Consider the following 15000-nt stretch of genomic DNA (forward strand, 5'->3'; position numbering starts at 1 on the left):
GTGTTGGAAACAAAAGTTCGGCGGTATTATTAGTAGGTGATCGTTTCTCCATAATTGTTTTGAAAGGCAAACAAACATTCGCCATTCACCCCCTGTTTCTGGGTTCACCAGGTTGTTCTTGGGATGTGCATTGGACTAGCAGGATTCCCTATAAATGCGGTGATGCACAACAACATTGATATGACCAGACAACGAGTTCCCTTTATCTGGTCATTATAGTGGGATAGCCTCCATTCAAGAGGGGGTTGAGAAGGGTACCATGTAAATTCTGCTACAACACAAGGAAGCGGCCTTGTTTGCATGCAGGCTCACGTCCCCTGCAAAGCATTACAATGACTGTCCAACGCTTGTAATATTTGAATTGTGCCATCTGATCATTGACAGCAAGAAGGAAGTTGATAACATGAGTTTACCACACGAGAGAGATCTTCGCTTCTCAACTGCCCTCCTTTCCTTGAGCAAGCTTGCTCCTAAGCCGCATTGACATCCAAGGCCTAGATCATTGTTTTCTTCTTCTTCTTTCTCTCACGTAATTATATCTTCTCGTAAGCCTAATATTTTATGGGCTCTTTTTAAGCTTTTTTTCTTTTTTCTAACTTAAATTAAAGCTGTGTAAAACTTGATTCAAAACTTATATTAAATCTTATATAATATCCTAGCATTACGTTTCATTTATAATCTCACGTGACGAACTAATTAATTATATTTTCCTGATTGGGTTTCTGACTTAATTCAATTTAATTTAATTACTGCCTCATAATTATAATTAATTAAATTATTTGATGCACTGAGCTGCAGAGCAATGCCAGGACTTTTCGCTGCCTGTTATAGCAGCTTCTACCACAGCTGGCTGTGTGAAAACATAAACAAGATACGATTTTCAATATTCCTTATGCTATCAAAACGCCAAAAGGTTGTCGGACGAAATTAAGACGAAAGAAGCAATAGGCAAGAGGCAAATTGTAACCCTTAGCGGTCGGTTATTTGAAATTCTATGCCCTTTATCTCTGCTTGAACTTTGTAATGAAAACTTCATTTCATACTCTTGCGTACTCCCAGGGGCTCTGTTTCTTAGCGCTAGCTTGAGGTTCTCATTAATGCACGTAGCAAGGCTGGACAAGGGCTACTTATGTACGAGGTGTAAAGTAGAGAGAGGGTACTTACTACTGATTATTCACACGTAGGGAAGACCTTAAATACTCCTTGCTGACCGTTCTGCAGAAAGAACTAGCTATAAAAAGTGCCTTCGGTGAGGAAGGGGAGAGCTAATCCAGACACTATGCAGTACAGAAGTTAATTATGACTCTGATTAGAAATGTGACTGCCAATATTCTCTCAACTAAGTGTCATAGAATATAGTACCTAACAGACAAAGGAGAAAGGCACAACATTTGTTTCGCGACCCTCTCGCGACAGCTGTTTTTCTTGGAAACCTCGGACGAAATCCCGTGTCACAAATGTTCTCCGTGTCAAACTGCGGCCCGTTTTCGGACGATAGCAGCTGCAAGATACAGGCAAGTACCGCAAGCGGCAGGCGGCAGACAAGAGAGTGGGAGACACAAGTATCATTTAGCTGACTGCTACGGCCGAGCTCTGAGCGATATTGAGAGACAAGGGTACCTCATAAGCTTGGCGATCTACCTGTTCATTCGGAACTGGCACTGCTATGGACTTCGCAAAGGCTGTCTTTATATTTATTTTAGTACAACCCGCGTAACACAAGGACAAGTGCTGAGCGTCCTTTCCTTGTGCAGATCCCCGTGCCCCTCCCCTCCTTCTTAGAGGAGTTTATTCTTTGCCGGGCCGCTCCGGAACTTCATTGATATAAGACGCACTTTGCCTGGGATACGAGTAAATACAGAAAGGGATTAACGCTTTGGAGCTGATGCAGTGGGAAGATATAGACACTGTCCTCATTCGCGTAGCCAAAGGCCACGGAATGACGGCATAAAAGCATCTGCCCTCGAAGCCGCGTAAAAGCGGCACGTGCAGAGATATAGTTCAACCTCTTAGTGCTACTTGCACAGAGATTTTTGCCATCATACTTCCTCTCTAGGCCAGAACAAGACTTTATTTAACATTCTCATCGACAGCCACAACGGAAGCCTTTGAGTCCCATCGGCGAATGGACGTCAGGTGTCATAACCTGTGTCACTACTCATGAGCGAAAACGCTGAACAGAAGAAGTTCACGAGGTGACAAACTTGTCTCGACGAGACTGTCATTCTAGATGATTTGGAAATCGTTAAAGGGAAACGAACTGAAGATTTCGATGCAGGCTCCTACCGCTAGAAAAAGAAACCAACGATGTGCATTATCTCGATGGCTGCAGAGACGCAGGGTGAGGGCTTTGTAAATGGGGCTTGTGAGGGGTCATTCTTGCCGGATTTGGTTTCAAGAACGACAAAGGAGAGTGAGTAGGTTGTGATCCAACTCTGAATTCTCTCGAAACGCTATTCCGTTGTCCCCCCTTCCCGGGTCACCCGTATATCGCGGCATCGAGCACAAGGACAACCCCGGTGACTCCAATTCAATTCAAGCTCCTGATAGTACACACTTCTAGCAATACAATCCGGTCAAAGTACAGCACTCTTCAGTGATGATGCCCAACTTGGGTGAGCAAAGGAATCAGCATCCCGCCAACAGCAGCCAACGTGTCTCTCATCTGCGGCTTCTCTTTCTTTCTTTGCAAACTGGGGCCCTCTGCATACCCATTTGAGGAGGAGTGCGAGTGCTCGTAATGCGAGTCTTCTTGCATGGCGTGCATGGCTACATATCTGTTCTCTGTTAGCTAGTTTCAAGAAAGGAGTAGAAAAATAGGATTTACAGGAACGTCCCCGCCGAAAACAACAACAACATCCCTGTCCACCACTGCCCTCTCTCCCCCTCCATGTGCCCCGCACCGCCCAGAATATGAACCAACAACCAAGTCATCAGCGCTCCAAACGGGGCCGCCAAGCTAAAAATAATAAGATGTCCCCTCGCAGCTCTCTTACTTAGCCCTTGCTTTAGCAACACGGACGTCAATCCGAAAGCCGCGGGTGCTTTGTGGATCATGATGGCGATGAAGATTATGAAGCCGAGTTTGGTGTTGGAAGAGGAAGCCGAGGCGCCCATTGCTATGCCGTCTGCTGCGGCGTGGATGACGAGTCCGGTTGTGGTGGCGAGGGAACGGCTTTGTTTTGGTGTTGGGGTCAGAGACTGCAGGAAGGAGTCGGACTCTTCATCTCCCGAGGAGATTGTGGTTGAGTGGAGACCTTGAGAGAGGTTGTCGAGGGAGATGTGTCGAGTGGGAGGTGGTGGTTGTAGATTCTCTGAGGCGTGGCGGGGAAGCTTGTCAATTAGGAACATGAGGATGAAGCCGGTGATGAGAGAGAAGCCAATGTAGAATGTTGGGGGGTCATGGTGTTCTTCAGGCCCAGCTTCAGGGCCTGATTTCTCGTCTTTGGGAGGTGCCTTGGTGGCTTGGGGTGGATCGTACGCCTCGGTGGTTGTTGTTGAAGAAGAGTCTTTGCCGTCTTCTCCTGGTAAACCTAGGTTTGGGACTGTGAAGTCGTCGACATCTGCTGCTCCTCTTGGTAGTGGAGCATCTTTTTGCAGAAATGTGTGGATTCCTGTACTCGGCCATCGCACATCCAGATGCCTGGCTTGCAAACTTCTCCTCGTATGCATGTGCGCTTCCGTCCCCGACGAATACAGTGCTTCAATGCCTTCTGGTATAATAACCACCAAGGATGTCCCTACAAGAACTCCCATTCCAATCGTCGAGATGAGCCGTAGCTGCGACGAGGACAAAGTCATGGACAATGGCAATGCACCGGCCAGGAAAGACCTACCGACTGTCAGTAAATCCTCAAAATTTCGAGACATCACTCACGCCAAAGCCATCACCACGCTAAGCGCGAGCAACAAGAACAGTCCGTCCAACATCTTGACCCCTGGATCCAATCCAGCACCAGAAAGTGATATTCCCAGTCTCCTTTTCCCTGCGCCGCTACCGATGCATCTTCTGTTCCTACTAAATTTCCAGTCGCGTTATCATTCGCTGTTAACTATCCAAGGTGAGAGTGTCGTGTGCGCCTAGTGATGCAGTTGAAGTTGAAGCTCGATGACAGATTCGAGGATCCTAATCGGCAAGGCTGAGAGCGGCGTACCCCTGTCAATCGAGGAACGCGTCGGAAATTCAATCAACGCGCCCAGACGAGAAGAACCAACTTCACCTATCGCGGCATCAAGAACTCTGAACACCAACATCCTGCATATCCAAGCAGGGGATATCAGGGCAATATGGCTGAAGAACATGCTGACTGTGAGTCCTTCTCTCCTGTTCGCCTTCTCCTCATCGCGCCTGCCAGCTTGGCGCAAACAGAAATGTGTCTCAGCTTCAATTCAACTGGCAGATTGGCATTGGAGGAATGCGCATTCATCTCAACTTGGACTATTGGAAGCTGACTACAACTATATAGGGTCTTCCAACTCCAATGATGCCATCCACATCTCTCTCGTTGCTCCTGCGGAGGGAGGAACCAAGGCAATCCACACCTTCAACCCCAAGTTCACCTATCCAATCTTTGGCGACGAGGAGCGAATCTTTGGTTACCAAGGATTGAAGATCAACCTGAGGTACAATGCCTGTGATATGCGACCTGGTCTCCAAATTTCATACACCAAGAAGTTCAAGACGGTTGGAGAGACGAGTCCTACAGATCTGAAGGCTGTTCTGGAACCATTTCTGCCAAAGAGTACGCATATCCCGAGGAGTGGCGAATATAACTGACGGATTTAGCTGCCTTTGAGAAGTCCGCTGTCTTTGATGCAGCAATATTAGATTCCAGCTATGCAGACTGGACGCCACCAGGAGAGCTGTGGAAGACCATTCAATCCGGAGATCAAACCTACGAAATATGGAAGGGTAGCCTCGCAGATCTCGCGGTCAAGCAAATGGTCAAGCGGATACAAATACTGGTCCCCTTTTTCATCGAAGGTGGCACCTTTGTCGACCTCCAAGATCCAGCCCTCGACCGATGGACCGTCTTCTTCCTCTACCAAAAGAAGACAGTCGAAGCCTCGAAATCAACCTACCTCTTCATGGGCTACTCAACCATCTACCGCTACTTTTACTACCAACCCCTAACCGCAACCCCTTCAAAACAACGCATCTCCCACCCCGCGACCCTCGACTTCAGCCTCCCTCTCCCGGCTCCAACACAACCCACCTTCTCCAGCCGTTCCCGGATCTCTCAATTCGTGATCCTGCCCCCTTTCCAAGGCGGCGGCAACGGTTCCCGCTTCTACAATGCAATCTTCGACTACTACCTCCACGACCCGCTTACAATCGAAATCACAGTCGAAGATCCAAACGAGCAATTCGATGACCTACGGGACCTTAACGACTTGACGCTCCTCCGCACTCTGCCAGAATTCAATGCACTTCATATCAACACCTCTTCCGTCCCCCGCCCCAAATCCCCTATCCCACGAGATATTGTCGACTCCGTAGCCCTCGAAACCCTCCGCAGGAAGATGAAAATCGCACCCCGGCAATTCTACCGCGTCGTAGAAATGCACCTCCTGACCAAAATCCCCACCACAGTTAGGCAAAGTCTATTACTGGAGCAAGAGCGAAAAGTGGAGAAGGATGCGGGACTGGCGGGGAAGAAGAAGGAATATCGACTTTGGCAGCTTTGGGTGAAGAAGCGGCTGTATAAACATAATAAAGATATGCTTATTCAGTTGGATCGGGTGGAGAGGATTGAGAAGTTGGAGCAGGCGCTGGGTGGTGTGGAGGCGGATTATGCGCGGTTGTTGAGGGCTGCTGAGACGAGGGGGAAACCGAGGGTTGAGGGAAATGGGGAGGGTACGAGTGGAAGTGGTGAGGGGAAGAGTGAGAAGAACGGGAAGAGGAGTAGTCCTGATGATGAAATGGAGGGTGTTGAGACACCGGCTGCGAAGAAGGTTAAGTTTGTCGAGTGAGGGGCGAGAGGGATGCTTTCTTTGGGATTGTATGATGACGATCGAGAGGTGAGGGGCGAGGGATGAGCATTGAGAGTATTGAGCAGGGGATGGCGTTTGCATTGCTTTTTGCGCTTGGGACGGAGTCACAGATGAGCTGCATAGGATGATTTGACGAATGAATACCAGCAATACGACGAGAATTATCTGAACAGTAGATCATAATCTCTCTTGAGTACAATAGCGAGTATTTTATCTCATGTCGTACTCTGAGCTAGGCTCTAGCGAACCGCTTCCAGTCTTCCTTTTCTTCCTCATTTCAAGAACTTCCATGAAAGATAATTTTTGCCGTTCGAAGCTACCGATTTCCCTCTCATAGCGAAGTAGATATCCGAAGAAGACTCGGGTAGATTTCCTGTTGCCGTGTGTAGATTAGGTGTGTCCCACTTCTGATCTGCGGCTCACACAAAGGATGCAGGCCAAGACCCGCAACATCTGCATCGCATGTACCCCTCTGATATACTGGCACGCACGAGTTAAAACACTATACTCATTTTATTATCCTTTGGCCATCTTTAAAAGTCCTGTTCAATGTTTCAGGCATCACATCATTTCAGATATCACATCTAAACCCGTCGCTCACGAGGACAGGTAAGCATCACTCGCCTCACTTTTTGCCTTTCTTCTTTCCACAAACCTTATGCAAATGAGGGGGGTGGCCCTCAGGAACCCCACCACGTCCTTCCATCAGCTGAAAGCCAAACGAAAGCACCCTTAAACTTTCATTTTCAAGAAAATTTTGACTATTTGGCTATGGAAATCGTCATCGTCGGCGCAGGTATCGGCGGCTTATCCGCTGCTCTGGCTCTCGCATTAGCCGGCCACTCCGTCCAGATCCTCGAATCCTCATCCACCCTCGCAGAAATTGGCGCGGGAGTGCAACTGACACCAAACGCAACGAGATATTTCTGGAAATGGGGTCTTGGCCCTGAACTACTGGAACATGCTGTGCTCCCAAAGTCATTTAACATCCTCTCCCTCAACAACAGCAACTTGATTGGAGCTGTTGATTTCACCAACTTCACACAAAAGTACGGCGCACCATACATCGTCATCCATCGCGCGGATATTCACAAGATTTTACACGAACATTGTGTCAAAGCCGGGGTCAAACTGCGACTCGGATCAAAGGTCGTAAACTACTCCACTGAAGAAGGGAAATTGCAGTTATCAGATGGGCAAGAGATGAGTGCCGACTTGATAGTAGCATGTGATGGCATCCACTCCCTCGCCCGGGGCTTCCTGAATCCTGAGCTTGGAGGCGAAGAGGGGATGCAGAAGACCGGGTGGGCTGCTTATCGGAAGATGGTTCCCGTTTCCGCGTTGAAGAGAGACGAGCTGACGGAATATCTGGCGAGAGAGCAGAGTGGGAATTGTTGGGTCGGAGAGGGGAAATTGATGATGGCTTACTTAGTGAAGGGCGCTTCGATGCTAAATCTCGTCCTTTCGCACCGAGACGATGTTGACACCACTTCTTGGGGCCCTGAGAAGTATGATAAAGAGATTAGAAAGCTTTTTGCTGATGTGGGGGATGTTCCGAGGAGGTTGTTAGAACTGAGTAATCCCGGAGCAGTAAACTATCCAGTAGAGCAGGTGAGGAGGTTAGAGCGGTGGAGGAGTGGTAGTGGGAAGATGGTGTTAATGGGTGATGCGGCGCATGCGATGGCGTTTTATCTGAGTATGGGTGTTAGTATGGCCGTTGAGGATGCGGAGGCGCTGGCTGAATGCCTGAGGTTGGGCGAGGAGAGAGGAGAGAGACTGGGGAAGGTAATGGGTGTCTTTGAGGGCGTGAGGAAGGGGAGGGCGGAGAGCATGAGGGATGCGAGTGTGCATGCTGGGGATGTGTTGCAGGTTTCTGGGGAGGAAAGGAAAGAGAGGGATCAGTGGGTTGGGTGTGATGGGGTTGTGGAGGGAGGAATGGAGGGGCAAGGAGAAGGGGAGGAAGAGTTTTGGAAAAAAGGATTGAGGTATGGGATTGCGGATTGGAGGATTAGGGAGTGGTGTTATGGGTATGGTGTTGCTGAGGAAGTGAAGAGAGCGTGGTGATGGGTACTGACTCGGAGACTTGGGGACGGGTTGGTCCACCTGAAGGTCAAGTCAGAAGAGGAGAGGGACTGCTGGTAGGGTTAAAAGAAATGTGGTTGAAAGCGTCGAAAGACTGGGCAAGAGCCAGAGGCAGCGTCGAGAAAAGGCAGGGGAGATACACGAAAGGCAATGTTTATCTAATAGCGAGTCTTGAAGGAATGGGGTTAGATTAGAGGTAGCAGCTAGCTAGGACACAAGTCACGGAGCAGAGAGCCATCAATCTTCGACACATCGGCCACAAACCATCTTTCCTTGCAACTCGAGAGGATATTTCGTGATGAATTAGTACCATTCTTCTACAATCTCAACCCATGAGCCGAGAAACACTCCGTAATGTCCACAATGGATGTCAGTTCCGCGCCGGGCCTAAAATGTCCCAAACGCCATCAATAACGGCCCCACCGTTTTTGCCCCAGCGCCATCAATGCAGAGTTCCTTCATCTCCATAAAAGATGGCCACAGTCGAAACGCCCTATATATGAGCAGAAATCCAGATCAAATATCTCTTCACTCGCCACCACCACCTCCAATTCGTCCAAGATACTCCTCCTTCCACTCTCTCCCAGCACGGGTCCTCTCTTCAGCCTCTTCCTTCCACATCTCAAAGTCATCCTCCCCCAAGTCTCCCGTCTCATTCCAAACTCGCTCAAACTCATTCTCGTCCCTCGAAACCGCCCATGCCGTCTCTCTTTGCCTCTTATGCCTCTCTCTATCCTCCTCAATTCTCTGTTCAGCTTGTTTGCGATCTAACTTCCCAAACGGGGTTCCCCTTGCTCCTTTCCCAGTCGGAGTACTCGCTTCCTTGCTATCCCCATTCCTACCCTCCTGTGGTCCCAAAGGACTTGACAATCCCACCGTGTCAGGCGCAATATCTCTCTCTTTCAAACACTCTTCAATCTCTCCTACAGTTTGTGCAAGCAAGAATGTCTTGATTTCCAGGGCTTTGAGGACTTTACGAACGACCTTTACGTTGGCGGCGCCGGAACCGTCTTCGGGGGCTACGGCATCGACAATGCGAAGGATGTCCCTCTGGATCATGCGTACGTAGTCCCAGTGGTTTTCGCGGGCGGCCATGTCGCAGAGGTACTCTAGGAAGTACATGATGTTTGCTCGGATGTTCATTGTGTTCTGAGAATATCAGCCTCCATCCACCCATTGCCTCTCCCAGCCCAACCCTGAACCAAGAAATGAGGTGAAGTGTTAATGGGAAAGGGGAAGCTTACACGCTCCAACTGCTCCAAAATACAGCTATGTAAATCCTCATCCATATCGCGATACTTCAACGCATACTGCGCTGCCTTATTCGCGCTCGTCAGGCTGGCGTTCAGGTGCTGCAGCAGGCCCGTGAAGCGGATCCGCACCTCGAACGGGTCCATCCTGCCCTGGCGCGTGGTGTTACCGTGGCCGCGGTCCGGGATGGGGATATAGGGCGCTGCTACCGGGGATGCATTGGGAGGGAGGTTGAGCGGACTGTTGCTGTCGTGGTTCCAGGGTGAGAGGGATTGCGAGAGCGAGGACTTGGAGTGGGAGGCTCGTCGTCGGTGGTGGTGGGAGGACATTTTGGTGGCGCACTGCGGGAGCTAGCTGTTTTGGTGTGCGGCCGCTTGCAAGGTTGTGTGGGGCAGATATTTTGTACTTGGTCGTGGGGAGCCTATCCTTCGTGAACAGCAAGAATTTCAAGGCGCAACGAGAACTGTCGTGTTGTCAAGATGGCAGCAAACGGAAAGGAATCGTCTGAGTTGACCTTGACGGTCTTAGGTTGTGGTAAGTTCTTTTATCTATCTCCACGTGGGAGCTATAAATTTCTAGAGTGAATATCGGCAAGCGGAAACTGACAGGAACAAAGGAACCATGGGCATAGCAATTCTGTCCGGCATTCTCTCCTCCCTCTACGAGATCCAGCCCCAGAAATCGCTCTTCCTTCAGTCTCCATCCGGTACCACCACGCCCGCAGAAGAAGTCCCTTCCCGTCTGCCCTCGAAATTTGTAGCTTGTGTCCGAAGACCAGAGTCCGCGAAGAAGATCAAGCAGGCGTTGGCTGCGCACCTCAAGGCGGTGAAGATTGTGCAGAATGACAATGTGTCTGCGTGTCAAGAAGCGGATGTCGTATTACTGGGCTGCAAGCCGTATATGGTGAACGATATTCTGAAGGTGGAGGGTATGAAAGAGGCGTTGGCGGGGAAGCTGTTGATATCGATTTGTGCTGGTGTGCCAGTGACGCAGATCGAAGAAGCACTTTATGGGGAAGTCAGTACGGGAAACCCCGAGAAGGAGGGGAAGTGCAGGGTTGTGAGAGCTATGCCAAACACGGCGTCTGGGATTAGGGAGAGCATGACTGTCATTGCAACTTCCGTCCCTCCTTTACCGGCAGAGACTTCGAGCCTGGTTACATGGATCTTCAAGCGGATAGGAGATGTTGTTCATCTCCCTGCCAGCACTATGGATGCTAGCACAGCGTTATGTGGTTCTGGACCTGCGTTCTTTGCGTTGATGCTGGAGGCTACGATTGATGGGGCTGTGGCTATGGGTCTGCCAAGAGCAGAGGCTCAGAGGATGGCTGCGCAGACTATGAGAGGTGCTGCTGGATTGGTTCTCGCTGGCGAACATCCGGCGTTGCTGAGGGATAAGGTTTCCACGCCTGGAGGGTGCACAATTGGTGGCTTATTAGTGCTGGAGGAAGGAAGGGTGAGGGGAACAGTGGCAAGAGCTGTTAGGGAGGCGACTGTTGTGGCTAGTCAGCTTGGAATGGGAGTTCAAGGTGTTAATGGGACGAGATTTTAGGGAAAATGGTGGTAGCAAAGGGTTTAGCTCTGTCTTTCTGACATGGCTAGAGGAGCTCAAGATCTCCACGATGTTAGGTTTAGACAAAATGATGTATCATCTGGCTCAGGCCGCGCACCTTTGGCTCTGCCAATAGAATGACCCCCCGAACTTTGTGATATGGGAAGTCTGCCGCCAGTTGTGGGATGAGAAGTAGATTTTGTACACATCTCTATTGTTATACACTGTATGCCTTTCCTTACTCAATTCCGTTTGCCCATATACATTCCTCCTCGCTCCTTTCTATCAGCCTAGCTACTCCATAACGACCACGCCCCCCAACCCCTTCAGCGTAGCTACAATCTTCTCCGCCTCCTCCTTTGGCACCCCTTCCTTCATCAGCTTCGGCGCGCTCTCCACAAACTTCTTACTATCCACCAAACTCAGACCCAGCATGCTCTTAATCTCCTTGATGATCTTCGGTTTCGCGCCCGCATCAAAGCTTTGCAGTTTGAGATTGAACAGTGTTTTCTCTTGTTGAACGGGGGCCGCTTCCTCTTCTTCTACGGGCGCGGCGGCTGGTGCAGCGGGACCGGCGGCGAAACCTCCCATGGGCATGTCGGGGATGTTGAGTCGTGTCTGTGATATCGAGCCATAAGCACACCACCTTTGTAAAACCAGCATAAGTGTCCGGGAAGGGAAGAGACCATACCTTCAAACTCGCAACCAGGTCCGCTGTCTCCAACAGAGTCAATTGACTAATCTGATCCACAATCCCCGAGATCTTCGGGTTCGCAGCCGCAGTTGTCTCCGTGCTCGCCCATCTTCTTGTCGTCCTCCTGTGACCTACCGCCGCTGCAACCGAGGAAATTCGCAGAGAGTTCGAAGACCGCAGAGAGCGGACGCAGCTTCTGGCTGCGTATTGACAGGTTAGAGACATCGTTGTGTGCTGATTTTGAGCTGGGGATGGGGCGACGTTAATCTCCAAATGTCGTGTTGGAGAGAAACCCTTAGCGTAATATTTTTTGGATGGAAAGCTGGTCCGTGCACACCGAGGAAAAAATGTTTATCGGGATTTCTTTATCTGAAAATATATCTGCATGAACCACGGAGTTCTGAACACACTAACAACGGTGCAACGATAGATGTCGACAATCCAAACGAAAACAAAATGGAGGCCCTCGAGAGAAGGGCAAGGTCGGGTGATCTGCCAGAGGAGATATTGGAGATCTTGCGGATCCAAAAGGACCCGCGATTCCTGGACGCTCTTGCGACTACGGCGTTGAACCCAAAGTTTACGCTCACCCTTTTCACGCATTTCGAGAATGTTTTCGCGGATACGTGTGCGAGGTGGGTCAGAGGTGCGCATGGGAAGGTTCAGAATAATAGAGTGATCGAGGGGTTTGCACGAACACTTCCTCTAGCGCCGCATCTGTCGACTTTCTTGGAAAGGTACCTCGAAACCACGTCCTCGAGTGCTGGAAAGGCAAATATACGTAGCCTCTGGAATGTGGAAGGGAGATCTGAGAGATTGGATACGTTGGAGTTGCAAAGGGTTTTACTTGGTGCTTGGAGACTTCTCAATTTCGATAAATACGCTTTTGAGAAGACGATTTCGGGTGTGAGGATCCAGGTTTTTTTCCACCATAAGGATAGAGGGGTGCGGTACCTGGCTGTGAGGCTATTTTGTCAGCTGGTATCGGCATCGGATTTGAAGCTCGAGGCTATGATTGACGAGCACATTGGCAAGAAGGAAGCTGTGATGGGAGATTTTGATGGAGATATGGTCGATTATGGATTCATAAGCCTCCTGGAAGAGAGACGGTTGAACAATGCACAGAAGGAATTGGGGCAAGGATGCGACTTCCGGAATTTGAATTTGACACTATTGTCCGGTTTGGTTTCACAGTATTCGAAAGTGTTACTGCCTCGACCAAATGGACAACCTTCAAGGCTAACGACCTTGATTCCTACTACGACCACCTCAAAAAACATGGAAACGTTTGCCATGGCCCTTCTGTTATTCTCTCCAATTCTTCTCCATGGTCTTGCTGGTTCTGGAAAGACATCGCTTGTCAACGACTTTGCCCGAGAGCTTGGGGTAGACGACGGTATGGTCACATTACATCTAAACGAACAAACCGACGCCAAGATGTTGATTGGAATGTATACTTCAGGCTCAACGCCGGGGTCATTTACCTGGCGACCTGGCGTTCTCACCACAGCAGTCAGAGAAGGGAGATGGGTTTTCATCGAAGATCTTGACCGAGCACCAAATGAAGTTATTAGCGTGATTCTACCCCTCATGGAAAGAGGAGAGCTATTGATTCCGAGTCGTGGGGAAACAGTAAAGGCTCGGCGTGGTTTCAAGCTTCTTGCAAGTATACGCACATCGTTGAGCGTAACTGGGCATGAAAATCCACCAGCTATGCATATGCTGGGATCGCGACTGTGGAAACGAGTTCCAGTGCAAATGCCCACCCAACACGAATTCCGAGAAATCATAGATGGCACCTATCCAATTTTGCATCAATTCCTGCCTGGGATAATTAGTGTGTATGATCGACTCTACACACTATCACACAAGCCATCCTTCGCATCAAGAAGTCGAACATCTCTTGGCCGCCCAATCAGCCCTCGGGATCTGCTGAAATGGTGTCGAAGACTGAACGTAACCTTGGTGGCAGCTGGGTCAAGCACAGGCCGAGAACCCATCACAGAAGCCACGAAATATGAGATGTTTCTTGAGGCCACAGACTGCTTTGCTGGCAGCCTGCAAACAGAAGATGCTCGCAAAACAGTTGTTTCTGCTATTGCCGAAGAGATGCATATTGATCCCCAGCGAGTGGAGCATTTTCTCACTTCTCACATTCCAAGATATGAAGACAGCGAGACGGCTTTAATGATTGGGAGAGTAGGACTGCCCAAACAAGCTTCCGCACGAGTCACGAAATCTGTGAAGAAATCAAGACCTTTCGCAAATACGACACATGCGAAGAGATTGCTCGAACAAGTTGGAGTTGCGGTCAAGATGGCCGAACCTGTGTTACTTGTTGGTGAAACTGGTATTGGCAAGACGACTGTGGTTCAACAGCTTGCAGACACATTGGGTTACAAACTCGTCGCTGTCAACTTGTCCCAGCAAAGTGAAGTTGGGGATTTGCTTGGTGGATTCAAGCCCGTCAATGTCCGAAGTCTTGCCATTCCCCTGAAGGACGAATTCGATGACCTCTTCGCATCTACCGGCATTTCTACCACCAAGAATCAGAGATACCTCGAGCTGCTTGGGAAGTCTGTTGCAAAGAGCCAATGGAACAGAGCATCGAAACTTTGGCGAGAAGCTCCAAAAATGTTTGACAGCATTCTCTTGGAGTTGATAAAGAAGGAAGCAACGAATGGACGATCAGCCACTGAGCAGCCTACTAAACGACGGAAGACCGAGTCAAGATTGCAATCGCTTTTGATCCTCAAACCTCGGTGGCAAAAATTCTCGGAAAACCTAGATCAGTTTGACGTTCAGTTGTCTGGCGGCTCGAAGGGTTTTGCGTTCACCTTCGTGGAAGGCAACATCGTGAAGGCTGCTCGGAACGGAGACTGGGTGCTGCTTGACGAGATCAACTTAGCGTCTCCCGACACCTTGGAAAGTATCGCTGATCTACTACACTCTGGCTATGGTGGATCTCCATCCATCCTCCTTTCTGAGACGGGTGAAATCGAGAGGGTGAAAGCCCATCCCAGCTTCCGCATCTTCGGTGCCATGAATCCTGCAACGGATGTTGGAAAGCGAGATCTACCCATGGGCTTGAGATCACGCTTTACTGAGATCTACGTTGAAAGCCCGGATCGAAATCTTGATGATTTGATTGGTGTCATTCAAGCGTATCTCAAAGGTAACCGCAGCAATGATGAACGAGCTGCTCATGACGTGGCTCGGCTTTACTTGAATACCAAGCGTTTGGCAGACGAGAAGCGACTTGTGGATGGAGCAAATCAGGTTCCTCACTTCAGTCTCCGAACTCTCACTCGCGTGCTAAGCTATGTGATTGAGATTGCCCCCTCGTATGGACTGCGACGAGCTTTGTATGAAGGCTTTGCAATGGGATTCCTGACGTTGCTTGACAGAGAGTCAGAGAAAATGCTCAT

General features: G+C 49.6%; 7 protein-coding genes across 7 annotated transcripts; 4 read left to right on the plus strand and 3 right to left on the minus strand.

Annotated features, from left to right (window-relative positions):
* Positions 1-2326: 2326 nt before the first annotated feature.
* On the minus strand, positions 2327-4098 carry K444DRAFT_660790 (Zinc/iron permease). The gene is made up of 3 exons (XM_024886506.1): positions 3878-4098; positions 2828-3832; positions 2327-2777 (listed from the first exon to the last, which is right to left on the minus strand). Exons 1-3 carry the CDS (start codon positions 3928-3930, stop codon positions 2594-2596), a joined length of 1242 nt encoding a protein of 413 aa, XP_024740764.1. The 5' UTR covers positions 3931-4098; the 3' UTR covers positions 2327-2593.
* A 189-nt stretch (positions 4099-4287) lies between these two features.
* On the plus strand, positions 4288-5973 carry K444DRAFT_641205 (histone acetyltransferase type B; the record flags this gene model as incomplete). Its single annotated transcript, XM_024884595.1, has 3 exons — positions 4288-4309; positions 4467-4742; positions 4787-5973. The coding sequence occupies 3 exons, from the start codon at positions 4288-4290 to the stop codon at positions 5971-5973; spliced, it is 1485 nt and encodes a 494-aa protein (XP_024740765.1).
* Positions 5974-6765: 792 nt separating this feature from the next.
* Positions 6766-8136, plus strand: K444DRAFT_641206 (FAD/NAD(P)-binding domain-containing protein; the record flags this gene model as incomplete). Its single annotated transcript, XM_024884596.1, has 2 exons — positions 6766-8040; positions 8104-8136. The coding sequence occupies 2 exons, from the start codon at positions 6766-6768 to the stop codon at positions 8134-8136; spliced, it is 1308 nt and encodes a 435-aa protein (XP_024740766.1).
* Positions 8137-8604: 468 nt separating this feature from the next.
* Positions 8605-9473, minus strand: K444DRAFT_521987 (uncharacterized protein; the record flags this gene model as incomplete). Its single annotated transcript, XM_024874167.1, has 2 exons — positions 8605-9225; positions 9321-9473. 2 exons carry the CDS (start codon positions 9471-9473, stop codon positions 8605-8607), a joined length of 774 nt encoding a protein of 257 aa, XP_024740767.1.
* A 333-nt stretch (positions 9474-9806) lies between these two features.
* Positions 9807-10878, plus strand: K444DRAFT_522027 (pyrroline-5-carboxylate reductase; the record flags this gene model as incomplete). Its single annotated transcript, XM_024874174.1, has 2 exons — positions 9807-9861; positions 9944-10878. The coding sequence occupies 2 exons, from the start codon at positions 9807-9809 to the stop codon at positions 10876-10878; spliced, it is 990 nt and encodes a 329-aa protein (XP_024740768.1).
* A 172-nt stretch (positions 10879-11050) lies between these two features.
* On the minus strand, positions 11051-11844 carry K444DRAFT_609467 (ClpS-like protein). Its single transcript, XM_024879579.1, has 2 exons — positions 11570-11844; positions 11051-11496 (listed from the first exon to the last, which is right to left on the minus strand). The coding sequence occupies exons 1-2, from the start codon at positions 11795-11797 to the stop codon at positions 11173-11175; spliced, it is 552 nt and encodes a 183-aa protein (XP_024740769.1). The 5' UTR covers positions 11798-11844; the 3' UTR covers positions 11051-11172.
* Positions 11845-12028: 184 nt separating this feature from the next.
* On the plus strand, positions 12029-14992 carry K444DRAFT_521991 (P-loop containing nucleoside triphosphate hydrolase protein; the record flags this gene model as incomplete). Its single annotated transcript, XM_024874168.1, has 1 exon — positions 12029-14992. A coding segment is annotated over one exon (2964 nt), but the record flags the coding sequence as incomplete, so codon positions are not given.
* Between the last annotated feature and the right edge of the window lie 8 nt (positions 14993-15000).

The sequence above is a fragment of the Hyaloscypha bicolor genome, assembly GCF_002865645.1.
Source record: "Hyaloscypha bicolor E unplaced genomic scaffold K444scaffold_47, whole genome shotgun sequence".
NCBI lineage: Eukaryota > Fungi > Ascomycota > Leotiomycetes > Helotiales > Hyaloscyphaceae > Hyaloscypha > Hyaloscypha bicolor.